Source organism: Sus scrofa, chromosome 3 (assembly GCF_054392235.1).
Source record: "Sus scrofa isolate SSC_HxYL_T2T_F1_AM1 chromosome 3, Sscrofa_HxYL_maternal_Yorkshire_Landrace_v2.0, whole genome shotgun sequence".
NCBI lineage: Eukaryota > Metazoa > Chordata > Mammalia > Artiodactyla > Suidae > Sus > Sus scrofa.
In genome coordinates, this window is record NC_139385.1 from 28,371,453 (window position 1) to 28,384,502 (window position 13,050).

The following is a 13,050-nucleotide window of genomic DNA, read 5'->3' on the forward strand; positions in this document are numbered from 1 at the left end:
GCAGTGTATCCTGGGTCGGTGTAGCCATGGCGGCTCGTGTCCTCTGCGCCTGTGTCCGCCGCCTGCCCGCGGCCTTTGCACCGCTGCCCAGGATTCCCACGGTGGTCGCAGCTCGGCCGCTCAGCACCACCCTGTTCCCCACGGGAGCCCAGGCGAGGTCTAGGGCCCTGCAGCCGGCCTTGGTGCTCGCGCAGGTGAGTTGCGGTGACTTTGTTGGGGCTTTGCAGGGGTCAGGCATGGGGCCCGCTGAGGGTCGGGGGGGGAAGAGGCCAGGCAGCGGGGACGCGGCTCCTGTGGGCGGGGGTGACCGGGGGACACTGCTCGCTCTCCGTGCCACCGCCTAACGGTGCTTGGTGGACCCATGCTGAGACCCGGGTGACCTGGTGATTTTTAGCAAGAGCACAGATGTTTCCAGTCAAGCGTCCCTGGATTCGAATGCTGGCTGCCACTGACCGTGATTTTGGACAAGTTTGCTAACGTCACTTAGCCTCAGTCTGAACCGTAAAGTTGAGGTACTCGTGTCTACCTTGTGGGGTTTCAACGAGGTTTGAATGAGGTCTAGTGCAGGACTTGGTAAATTCTCAAAATACTGGGCGCCGTTGGTGATAGGGATGATGATGATAGCTTTTTGGAGAAAAACTAATGATAGTGTACAAAGAGGAACGCACGCTGGCCTCAGTCTTCTCCTCAGCAGTTCTCTCCCCGGATTTCTCCCTGTAGCACCTTTTTCCTGTTTCTGGATCTCTTGGAAATAAGATAGGAAACAAGTAGTAGCTAACATTGTTTTTTTTTTTTCCCCCATGAAACTTTTTGAGGCTGCAACTCTCCTTAGGTCAGAGATTTTTCTGCACATTCATATCAGCTGGGTAGTCTAAACAAGAAAGAAAAATATCCCTTGTGGGCTCCCCTTCTCTCCCATCCGATTTACTCCTCTGGGATGAGACCCTGACATGTTTGCTGTTTTAAGTTCTCCCAGGTGATTCTGAAGTACATCAGGATTAAAAACTATTGCCAAGAGTTCCTGGCGTGATTCATCGGTTAACAGACCTGACTGGTATCCATGAGAGTTCAGTCCCTGGACCACCCAGTGGGTTAAGGATCCAGCGTTGCTGTGAGTGGTGGTGTAGGTTGCAGACGTGGCTCACATCCCATATTGCTGTGGCTGTGGTGTAGGCTTGGCAGCTGCAGCTCCGATTAGACCCCTAGGCTGGGAACCTCCATGTGCCGCAGGTTCGGCCCAAAAACAAACAAACAAACAAAAAAATGAAAACTATTTTCATATGATAGGATAGTCTCCCAAGGTCAAGTTGGGAAGTCTCTCCACGTGGAGTTCGATCGTGCGTTTCTAAAAGTTGCCAGTGATTCCACTGTATATCCAGTATCAAGATTTACTGACAGTGTAATGGGTTCATTCAGAAGGCACTGTCCTATTGATGAATCAGAAGGTTAAGTGTCACCTTGAAGTTAGGAGTTAAAAGAGCAGTATGTGTGATAGCTGTTTTGTTCCTGAGACTGAGTTCAGTGTTAGGCTGAGAGGCAAAGTGATATTCCTTGTTCTCAGAGCATTGATACTCAGATTTGATTGTACATACAGATCCCCTGTGTTAAAAATATAGATTCTGGCCGACTAGGAACCATGAGGTTGCGGGTTCGGTCCCTGCCCTTGCTCAGTGGGTTGACGATCTGGCGTTGCCATGAGCTGTGGTGTAGGTTGCAGACGCGGCTTGGATCCCACGTTGCTGTGGCTCTGGCGTAGGCCGGTGGCTACAGCTCCGATTCGACCCCTAGCCTGGGAACCTCCATATGCCTCGCGAGTGGCCCAAGAAATAGCAACAACAACAAAAGACAAAAGACAAATATATATATATATATATATATATATATTTACATATAGATTCTGGGAGTTCCCGTCTCGGCACAATGGAAACGAATCCGACTAGGAACCACGAGGTTGCAGGTTCGATCCCTGGCCTTGCTCAGTGGGTCAAGGATCTGATGTTGCCGAGAGCTGTGGTGTAGGTTGCAGACTGCGGCTCGGATACTGCACTGTTGTGGCTGTGGTGTAGGCCGGCAACTGTAGCTCGGATTAGACCCTTAGCCTGGGAACCTCCATATGCCACAGGTGTGGCCCTAAAAAGCAAAAAAAATTAGCTAGCTAGCTAGCTAGCTAGATTGATTCTGGAAAGGGGCCTGAGAGCCTTTGTTTCCAGTGGGCTTCCAAAAGATCTGTTGCTGGTCCTTGGACCATGCCTTGAGTTGCAGGGTGCACAGAGATGTTCCCCTGCCTCTGACAGGTTTACATTTACAGCGGAGGAACCATTTTCTTTATATTTACTAAGTGGTTTTGACTACTGCTCTCATTTGGCCACTCTATACCCTTTTTGGACTGAAGCAGAGAGTAAATACTTGTTCATTCAAAAATACTGCTGGACTGTGTGCCCGGCCTCATGCTAGCTCTTGAGGGATACAGAGACGGATACAAAAGAAAGACATCAGTTCATATTCTCATTGGACACGAGGCATTTATATGTTAACCTTGCCAGCTTATTCCCTGCGGCTCTGTCTTCCCTAGGCTGTTGTGACACAATTTTCTCTTGGTATGTCTCTTCTTCTGCCTTGCTGGGAACTTCCTCTACCAAATCTTTAAATGTTGGTAAGGTCCGGAGGTCTCTTACCACACACTCTCCCTGGCCTGTCTCTTCACTCTTGGTTTCTGCTGTTGCCTGCAGGCCACATCTCCCCCTCCAGCCCTCTTTCATCTCATCGGAACCTTCACTCATTCCACCTGTTCCATTCCATCAGCATCATCCAGTATGCTGATGCAGCAACAACTAGTTGTTCATTTGTGTACTTACTATTTCCCCTCAAAAATGGAGCTAAGGCAGCTTTCCTGGGTATAAAAATATAGCAATATAAAATAGAAGGTATGAAGCACAAGGGTAGTGACCTGAAATGGAGCTTCGAAGTCTTTCACTCGACCCAGATAGCCCAGAATCTAAACCGGCAGCCATAGCACGGAGGATTTCCAAAGAATCCTGTGGGGCACAGTTCCCAGATGAGGGCAGAGCAGTTATGCAGGGCAAGTTCAGCTGTTCCTGGTGCTGGAACCAGCCCAACTCGCCTGAAGGTGATGGACTTGGGGCTGTGGTCTGTCTGTGTCATTCATTCCCCAGCAAGACAAACCTGTTTTGACTTACCCGAGACTCTGCGGCTCTGGGCCCTGCCTCTTCAGCCTCAGCGCCCACGCCAGTGTACCCCCTTGCCCTTCAATCTCCAGCACTGGAACTAAGTTTTTTTTTTTTTCTTTCCATGGCCACACCTGCGGCCTATAGATATTCCCAGGCCAGGGGTCAGGTTGGAGCTGCAGCTGCAGGCCTGCCCTACAGCCACAGAAACACTGGATCTGAGCCACACCTGCCACCTACACTGCAGCTTTTGGCTACACTGGGGATTGAACCCGCATCCTCATGGAGGCAGCATCAGGTCCTTAACCCACTGAGCCCCAGTGGGAACTCCAAACATGAACTAATTTCTTCCCACACAGACACCCTGCAGTTTCATGCCTCGTTTCCTTTTCTTGGCCTATCCTTCTCTCCTTGAAAATCGGTCCCCGTTCTTTTCCTGCCCAGTCGCAAGTCTGATATCTCTATCTTCCCTGCCTTTTAAGAACTGAATGACAACTTTTTGTTACTGAAGCAACCTACAAAGAAATACCTGCCGTGGTTCTTGCCACACTTTTATTAAAACTGAAATCATCTGGAGTTCCCATCGTGGCTCAGTGGTTCACGAATTTGACTAGGAACCATGAGGTTGCGGGTTTGATCCCTGGCCTCGCTCAGTGGGTCAAGGATCCGGCATTGCCATGAGCTGTGGTGTGGGTCGCAGACTCGGCTTGGATCCCGCGATGCTATGGCTGTGGTGTAGGCTGTCGGCTTCAGCTCCAATTAGACCCCTAGCCTGGGAATCTCCATATGCTGTGGGAGCTGCCCTAGAAAAGGCAAAAAGACAAAAAAAAAAAACCAAAACTGAAGTGATCTGTTTGGATTGATCTTTCCTGTTAGACCATAAGCTTCTCCGAGAGTAGAGGTTTATCTTTGTGGTTCCAGCAAACTGCATGTAAGGTAAACGTAAGGCTGCTGAGACAGGCCTGCAGTAGATAAAGGCAAGACATTGCCTCATATGAGAACAGGTGTGTGTGGAGTGCAGGGAAGCGGGAGCTTAATTCAGACCCGCGGGGAACATGGTCTCGAAGGCGGCAGTTTCTCAGGCAGTCAGGGCAGGATGCAGTGGCATGTGCAGGGTCCAGGAAGGGCCCGGCACTTCCTTAGGGTTGACCCTCGGCGCGCCTGCCGAAGGGAGAGACCCGAGTCGAGGTGGGGGGATGGTTATGTTGTTAAGGGGGCTGTGTGCCCCACAGAGGAGTGTGGCTGCTCTCTGTCCAAGTCACAGGGAATGCAGATTAAATGAGATTTGTTGGAGAAATACTGGATACTGTTCCTCCCAGTTAGCCAGGCTGCGTGGCCCAGTAAGCACAGTGGGGAGGAAACGGAAAGAGTGGAGTTGGGCTCTAAGGTTTCTGGCTAGAGCCCCAGGTAGCGGAAAAGGAATAGAGGTCTGTAAGCAGGTGTTCTGGAGACAGATAAGGGATTTATTTCCAAAGTGAGATCGGGATGTGTGTGCCACCTGCGGGGTAGAACTATCCAGGGGGCAGTTTGCAGAGATGGCCTTTAAAGCCGTCTGGGTTCCTCTGAGTTTGCCTTAGTCGGAGGAAGTAAGAGGGATGTTAATGGAACCCAGTTGGACTTATTTTTACTACTCCCGGGGGTAATCATCTTTTTCCCAAAAACAGTGCCTTCTCTGATGTCTGTGGTAGGTGACTTATGTCTCATATAATTGCTAAGTGTAGGGTTTTTTTTGTTTTGTTTTGTTTTTGTCTTTTTAGGGCCGCACCCGTGGCATATGGAGCTTCCCAGGATAGGGGTCTAATCAGAGCTATAGCTGCCAGCCTACACCACAGCCACAGCAATGACAGATCCGAGCCGCATCTGCGCCCTACACCACGGCTCATGGCCACACTGTATCCCCAACCCCCTGAAAGAGGCCAGGGATCGAACCTACATCCTCATGGATACTAGTCGATTCATTTCCGCTGAGCCACGATGGCAGCTCCTGCTAAGTAGATCTTGGGGAAGAACAATTCATACCAGAAACTTTACTGGCTTTTGGGGGTACTTTTAGGAGTATCTGTATCCCCCTTTTTCTTTTTCTCCTTCCTTCCTTCTTTCCTTCCTTCCTCTCTCTCTCTTTCTCCTTCCTTCCTTTTCTTTTCTTTTTTTTTTTTTGCTTTTTGGGAAACACCCGTAGCATATGGACGTTCCCAGGCTAGAGGTCCCGTTGGAGCTACAGCTGCCAGCCTACGCCACAGCCCCAGCCATAGCAATGCCGGGTCCCCAACCCACTGATCGAGGGCAGGAGTCAAAGCTGCATCCACATGGATTCATTTCCACTCTTTTTTTTTTTTTTTTTTTTTTTAATGGCTGAGCTCCAGCAGGAAGGGGGCAGTTAGACCCTCCAGGAGGCCATTCTTGGACACCTGGGGCGAGATACCTTCTGGCTCCATTTCTGCATCGGTGAAATGGGTTATCGCTCATCCTAAAGGAGACGATACATCTAAAGCGCTCAGGGCAGAACTCCAGCCTGCCATCGTCAGAAGTCAAAGAAGAGACCATGAAGGGTTCTGGGCAGGGAGTGGGCAGGAGAAGGAAGGTATCAGATCAAGCGCTTTGGGGCTACACTACTGCGGCTCTCAAACCGGCAGGTCATTGTCATCCTGATCCTACCAGTGAGCCCCAAGTAGCACTTACAGGGTATGTGCCAGGCAGTGTTCTAAGCCCTTTACATAACTCATTGATGCCCTGCAGCAGTCCTGTTGTTTATGCCCATTTTACAGATAAGGAACCTGGGGGCATAGCTAGGTTCAATAACTTGCCCAAGGCCAAACAGCTACTAAGAAAGAGCTAATGCCAGGCTACTTTCTCATTACAGAGCCTGAGTTCTCTCCTGCTGCACCTTCGTGCCTCTTGCTGAGCACGCTCCAGTCATCCTTTTAGACTGTCCTGTGGTCTCCAGGTGGAGCCCCCTTTAATCTTAGTTCATGAAAAGGTATCCACCTGGTGCCCATAGGCACTTGGCCTCTGCTGCTGGGGCGGGGGGTTGCTGACACCTAGTGGGCCACTTGGGTAGCCGCGTTCCAGCACGCCCTGGCCAGACTCTTCCTTTCTCTTGAGCTCTGTGCACATGTCTCCCCCCACCACCGCCCACCCCCCCGTGTCGTTCCACCTCCTGGCACCTCTTGCTCTGCACACAGACAAGGCCTCTGTCAGAGCCTTCCACACCACATTCCTTTTCTGTCATTACCACTATTGATTCATGTCTTCTCCCTCTTTTTCATTAGTCCTTTCTGCTGCTTCCGTTTTATTTGTGGCTTGGAAACCTCTCCTGGTTGTTGTTGAGAAGTAGGCCTGGTGATGTTCCCAGAGCAAAGGCCGAAACCTCTGCTCTAATCAGAAAGGAAGGGAGACTAGCTTTAAACAAAGAAGAACAAGTGCTCTAAGACCCTGAGAGTACCTAGGCATACTCTTACAGTACTCATAAAACTCTTCCTCTGATACCTTTAGCTTGCTGATCAAACCTGCTTTCAATCCTGGTTATTTATTGATGTGTTTATTTTATTTTGGGCAAGATAAATGTTTCTAAAACGGGGAGTTCCTGTTGTGCCTCAGTGGTAATGAACCCAACTAGTGAGGACGCAGGTTCAGTCCCTGGCCCCACTCAGTGGCTTAAAGATCCAGCATTGTCGTGAGCTGCAGTGTAGGTCACAGAAGCAGCTCAGATCTTACATGGTTGTGGCTGTGGCATAGGCCGGCAGCTGCAGCTCCAATTCAGCCCTCAGCCTGGGAACTCCCATATGCTGCAGGTGCGGTCCTTTAAAAAAATAAAAATTTAAAAAAAAAGGCTCTAAAACAGAGGTATATACCAATTTGGTTCATTTGGCAGTGGTTTTTTTTGCTGGGGGTGGGGAGGGCGCACCTGCAACATATAGACGTTCCCCAGGCCAGGGATCAGACCTGTGCCACCATGGAGACAAGGCCAGATTTTTAACCCACTGCATCCCAGCAGGAACTCCTGGCAGTGTTTTTTATGGTGATTTTTCATAGACCTTTGTGTTTGTCAAAAGACCTGAACCCCAATAAGCAAACCCACTTTCTATGGGGAAATGCCCTAAAAACTCCAAACTGCAGACTAAAAATCAGCTTTAGAAGGTGAGTAAACCAGTTCAGATTCGGGACTTCCATAGCAGTGAGCAGAAGTGTCATTTTCTCCTCTCCATGCACCATACCTTCCTCAGCGTTAGGTCCACTTGACCTGTGCCTTGGAGCCCCTTCCGTGTTTGGGGAAGGAATCCAGTCAGGCCCAGTTGCTAGTCAGGCATGGTAACAGATTGGAAATACCGCTCCATAGAGGCCAAGATCAGAATGGCTCGTGACTACTTGGCGGCACTGAGGCGAGCCCCTTAGAAGAGAAATAGACTGGACTGTAATGACTGGCGGACTCCCTCATCCTCGTCTCTGGGTTGGTAGCAGCTTCGTCTGTCCCAGCCAAAGTCAGCGAAAGTACCGCCGGGGCCAGATCAGACCTTCCAGTACGTGGTTCTCAGTGTGAGTGGCCTTGGCCTCAGTTCACCTTGGGTGTTTTGTTTTGTTGTCTTTTTGCCATTTTCTTGGGCCACTCCTGCAGCATATGGAGGTTCCCAGGCTAGGGGTCCAGTCGGAGCTGAAGCCACCGGCCTGCACCAGAGCCACAGCCATGTGGGATCTGAGCCACGTCTGCGACCTGCAGCACAGCTCACGGCAATGCCAGGTCCTTAACCCACTGAGTAAGGCCAGGGTTCGAACCTGCAACCTCCTGGTTCTTAGTTGGATTCGTTAACCACTGTGCCACGACGGGAACTCCACCTTGGGTTCTTTTGACTTGAGTCTTACAGGTGGCAGTGCCTTATAAAGCGGTGGCTGCTCGAGATGCCATGAGAAGCCAGAGGCTCTTCTGTAGAGCCTAGATGATTCTACTGGCAGTTTGAGTGGGACATATGTCCAAAGCCTGAGGGCTGCACGGAGGAGAGAAGGGGGCCCGTCTTGGCTCCCGGGAGAAAAGAGGCCCTTATTTATGTTGTGGGACGGCTGGGGCTTCTGGTGCCACCTAGCAGGAGGCCTCAGTGTGTCCTAACACAGAATCAGATAAAGTGGGTCTGCTAAAGCTCTGGAAGCTTTGTGAGCGACGTCTGGACGCCATTGCCTTTGTTCAGAGGCATTTTGGGCTCAGTAACGCTTCCCTCCTGCCTTTCTGTAGGCTCCCAGCGGAGTCACACAGCTGTGTCGCCGGTATAGTGACGCGCCCCCTCTGACATTAGAGGCGATCAAGGACCGTGTCCTTTACGTCTTGAAACTCTATGACAAGATCGATCCCGAAAAGGTAATCGATGCGGTTTAAATGTTTTCTCTTTAAAATGAGGGTTTGATCTCGTGGTACAGAATCCAACGTGCCTTCAAGGACATTGTGTACGAAGTCGCCCAGCTCCCAGGCATCCAGTTCCCCTTCTGGGGGCGGCTGCCAATGGCCAGCTTCTTGCATATCTTTATGGAAGGGCGTATATACACGTGTACATGTATGTATATCATATGTACTGTGTGATCTGTATCTCCCACCCTTTTTAAAAAACACAAGTGGTAGTGGGCTGTGAATATTGTTGTGCACCCTGCTTTTTTGAAAATACATAGACTCCCACTAACACAAGAACCCCACTTTATTTTTTAAGTTATCTTGGCCACACCCACGGCATATGGAAATTCCCGGGCCAGGGATCGAACCTGTGTCACCACAGCAACCCAAGCTGTTGCAGTGGCAATGACAGGTCCTTAACCCGTTGAGCCACAAGGGACCTCCCACAGTGTGCTGTTCTTGAGCAGAATGTTGCTTCTAAGGTGTGGTGTCTTAGTGGTCAGCGGGCAACAACGGAAGCCAGGTTCTCAGATGCCATTCAGAAATAGTCCTCAAAGATCTTCATAAAATATGTAAATTGATCCATTATTAGCTTTCTATATAAGGATGAATAAGGTAACATATAAAGCACACCACGTGTGTGTTGGTTAAATGTATAATGTTCTGGCTCTGTATGTTTAAAATATGGGCTTCTTGTATTTTTTAAAAATCTCCTATATAATGATTAAGTGACATTGTACCAGTTATCTTGAGAAGCAAGTGCTCTACGGACTGAATTTTGTGTTTGGTGTTCTGTTCTTACAGCTCTCAGTAAATTCCCACTTTATGAAAGACCTGGGCTTAGACAGTTTGGACCAAGTGGAGATTATCATGGCCATGGAGGACGAATTTGGTAACACACCCAGGCTGTCTTGGATCTGCACATTGGGGTTCTTGATTTAGGTGGATTTGGGGCGCAGTGATGCTGAGGGTCTGGATTGGGGTCTGCAGGAGTGGTGCCCATCCCCCCCTCCATCCACACCTGCTCACCAGCAGGGGACGTAAATGTTAGGGCTGGTGCGCGTACGGGGAAAGCATTGACTGCAGGTCCAGCAGAGGGACTGGAAAAGGCCTTGGGGGAGTGTGGGACTGGGATTCTTTTTTTTTTTTTTTTTTTTTTCCTTTGTCTTTTTGCCATTTCTTAGGCTGCTCCCAAGGCATATGGAGATTCCCAGGCAGGGGTCAAATCAGAGCTACAGCTGCCGGCCTACACCACAGCCACAGCAACATGGGATCCGAGCTGCGTCTGCAGCCTACACCACACCTCATGGCAATGGCGGATCCTTAACCCACTGAGCAAGGCCAGGGATCGAACCCGCAACCTCATGGTTCCTAGTCAGATTCGTTAACCACTGAGCCACACTGGGAACTCAGACTGGGATTCTTGAGGTAGGGCTCTGAGGTGAAGGGCAGAGCTGACACCTTGTGTGTGTGCCCTGCCCAAGCCGTGAGCTAAGCCTACATTTCTGCCTGGAAGAGTGCTGGGTGTGCTGAGATTAGGGGTGTGTGTGTGTGTGTGTGTGTGTGTGTGTGTTTCCTGCAGTGCCTGAGTGTGTGTGTGTGTGTGTGTGTGTGTGTGTGTGTGTGTGTGTGTGTGTGTTTCCTGCAGTGCCTGAGATTAGCCTACATTTCTGCCTGGAAGAGTGCTGGGTGTGCTGAGATTAGGGTGTGTGTGTGTGTGTGTGTGTGTGTGTGTGTGTGTGTGTGTTTCCTGCAGTGCCTCTAACACACGCTCCAAGTGTGTGTGTGTGTGTGTGTGTGTTGTGTGTGTTTCCTGCAGTGCCTCTAACACACGCTCCAAGTTATCCTTATCTGGGATGGACAGTTAATTGTGCAAATGACAGATTTATGGGTTCCACAGCTCTTTTAGGGGGTGAACTACCTGAATGGAAGCCAAGGAACTTCTGTCCTGCTGCAGAACAGGACTCAGTTACAGTGCCTCAGAGACTATGCTAACGACAGGGACAGTATCGGTTAGGCTTAGGATGTGTACAGGGTTTCTTTTTGGGGTGTTGACAATGTTCTAGAATTAGATACTGGTGATAGTTGCAGTCTTGTGAATATACTAAAAACCAGTGAATTTTGCACTTTATTTATTTATTTATTTTGGTCTTTTTTGTCTTTAGGGCCACATCCACGGCATATGGAGGTTCCCAGGCTGGGGGTTGAATTGGAGCTGTAGCTGCCGGCCTCCGCCACAGCTCACAGCAACACCAGATCCTTAACCCACTGAGCAAGGCCAGGGATTGAACCTGTGTCCTCAAGGGTATTAGTCAGATTTGTTTCCACTGAGCCACGACGGGAACTCTGAATTTTGCACTAAGTGGGAAAATTTTTATTATGTGAACTATTTCTAAAAAAATACATTGTCTAAAACATAACTGGCTCGCAACTTAAAGAGGGTTGAGGGTTGCTGGAAATTTTTGATGTGCATGTTGCTGAAATGTTGGATGCTTTCAGTTTAAAGGGTTTTCTTTTTCTACACTTAACTATTGTAAATTTTACTTCCAGGGTTTGAAATTCCTGATATAGATGCGGAGAAGTTAATGTGCCCACAAGAAATTGTAGATTACATTGCAGATAAGAAGGATGTCTATGAATAAAGTATCAGGTAAACATTGTGATTATGGGAGTCTCCCGTAGACCGAATCTCTCTGGGGTGCTTCAGTAAGGAAAGATGTGGGAAGACATGGGAGAAATGAAAGAACTTGACGGATTGTCACCGGTTATAAAACGCAGGCCCTCTCTGGTTGTCTGCCACTCACTCCAAGGGTGCCAGCCCCCGTGATTGTCTTTCTTCTCCAGAGGCGTGGATGGCAGTTCACTGCAGGCCAGGACTCTCTTGACTGTCAGCCCTCCTTGTAAAAGCAGCCTTGTACCAAAGGCTGAGCGAGGGAACCCAGAAGCAGAGACCTCTGCCTCCCTCGGTTACCCGCCCAGGGCCCGGCCGGCCTGCTGTCTAAGAAGCGGGGATGGCCTGGCTCTTAGTTAGGCGGGGAAGACCTAGAGGACGGGAAAGACCCAAGTTGATTCTCAGCAGCCTTCTGTAAGCCTGGCCATCGAGCAGGCTGCTTAGTGTCTGCAAGGCTCCGTCTCCTCGTGTGTAAGACGGGGATGGGGATAGGACCTTCCTAGGGCTTTGGTGAAGCTCCAGTTGCATAGTCCGTCAATGCCTTAATGCTCGATGTAAAGAAGCCTCTTAGTAGATATTAGCTATTGTTCTTCAGGCTGTAGAAGTGAGCAGACCTCTTCAATAAAACTTTGTATTCGTGTCTCTAACTTGAGTTCCCTTGGACTGAGCACCTCATAGATGATCACTTAAGAGTCAGTGATACCACAGAGAGACACTGAGCTGCCTTTGTCTCTTGTCAGACCCCTTTTCTTCACTGAAGAAAACTCAGAAGATGCTGGCAGGTGTCTGGAAGTGAGAACACATTCTGCATCACTGCTCCCTGGGACAGAGTAATTCTGTTTAGACTGTATTTAAATTGTCTTAAGTGTTTTTGCCCTTTGAAAATAAATCTATTAAAGCCAACATTTTTTTTCATTAGTCTTCAGTTCTTTAAATGTGTCTATAAAGTGCTTTTTTTAAAAAAACTTTTTTTCCTTAAGGGCCACACCCACAGCATATGGCGGTTCCCAGGCTAGGGGTCGAAACAGAGCTGCAGCTGCCAGCCACAGCCACTCATGTCTGTGACCTACACCACAGCTCACAGCAGCACTGTATCCCCAATCCATTGAGCGAGGGCAGGGACCGAACCTGCATCCTCATGGATACTAGACAGATTTGTTTTCGCTGTACCACAATGAGAACTCCTATAAAGTGCTTTCTTAATACTGACATTGTTTGGTGGGTTTGTTTTTTGGGGGGCTTTTCTCTGTGTGTCTTTTTAGGGCCACACCCATGGCATGTGGAGATTCCCAGGCTAGGGGTCAAATTGGAGCTGTAGCCGCCGGCCTACACCAGAGCCACAGCAACACCAGATCCAAGCCACGTCTGCCACCTACACCACAGCTCACGGCAACGCCTGATCTTTAACCCACTGAGCGAGGCCAGGGATCAGCCCCGCATCCTCATGGATACTAGTCAGATTCTAGTCAGATCTGTTTCCTCTGCCCTACACCGGGAACTCCTTGTGATGCACATTTGATCCCCAGCCTGGGAACTTCCACATGCCATGGGTGTGTCCCCTGTACCCCCAAACCAGACCTTTACAGCAGGGTACTTGAAATAAGTTTCTCTCCCATCCCCTTCAGTATGAGGAATACCGTATTGGTGATAAAAGGACTTTTGGCCTCCAAAAACGTGCCTCTACCAGTTTGATTATCCCATGTATCCACTGACACCGTTTGTGGGACTAGTTCTTTCCACCCCCGTCCTAAGGATTTCTTTCGGAATTAATGGAATTTAGTGATTTGGGGTCATAGAAGGTTCTCTTTCCTCCTAGGTCACTT

General features: G+C 49.4%; 1 protein-coding gene across 3 annotated transcripts; it reads left to right on the forward strand.

The window, feature by feature from the left end:
• NDUFAB1 (NADH:ubiquinone oxidoreductase subunit AB1) lies at positions 1-12,130 on the forward strand. 3 transcript variants are annotated; one of them, XR_014839334.1, is made up of 5 exons: positions 1-194; positions 8,407-8,529; positions 9,361-10,191; positions 10,261-11,206; positions 11,968-12,130. XR_014839334.1 is itself a non-coding variant. In XM_005656762.4 (5 exons), the coding sequence occupies exons 1-4, from the start codon at positions 27-29 to the stop codon at positions 11,196-11,198; spliced, it is 471 nt and encodes a 156-aa protein (XP_005656819.3). In that variant the 5' UTR covers positions 1-26; the 3' UTR covers positions 11,199-11,206; positions 11,968-12,130. The 3 variants fall into 3 exon arrangements, 2 of the variants coding, with proteins under 2 accessions (XP_005656819.3, NP_001161124.1); XM_005656762.4 differs by having other exon boundaries at positions 9,361-9,448; positions 11,107-11,206; NM_001167652.1 differs by lacking the exon at positions 11,968-12,130 and having other exon boundaries at positions 27-194; positions 9,361-9,448; positions 11,107-11,198.
• The last annotated feature ends 920 nt before the right edge of the window (positions 12,131-13,050 follow it).

What these genes read in the sequence shown, in the direction of transcription:
- NDUFAB1 (XM_005656762.4), top strand. Translation starts at nt 27, where the DNA reads ATGGCGGCTCGTGTCCTCTGCGCCTGTGTCCGCCGCCTGCCCGCGGCC. An exon ending in CGGCCTTGGTGCTCGCGCAG is followed by an intron (nt 195 to 8,406) that starts GTGAGTTGCGGT and finishes GCCTTTCTGTAG; the next exon opens with GCTCCCAGCGGAGTCACACA. An exon ending in ACAAGATCGATCCCGAAAAG is followed by an intron (nt 8,530 to 9,360) that starts GTAATCGATGCG and finishes CTGTTCTTACAG; the next exon opens with CTCTCAGTAAATTCCCACTT.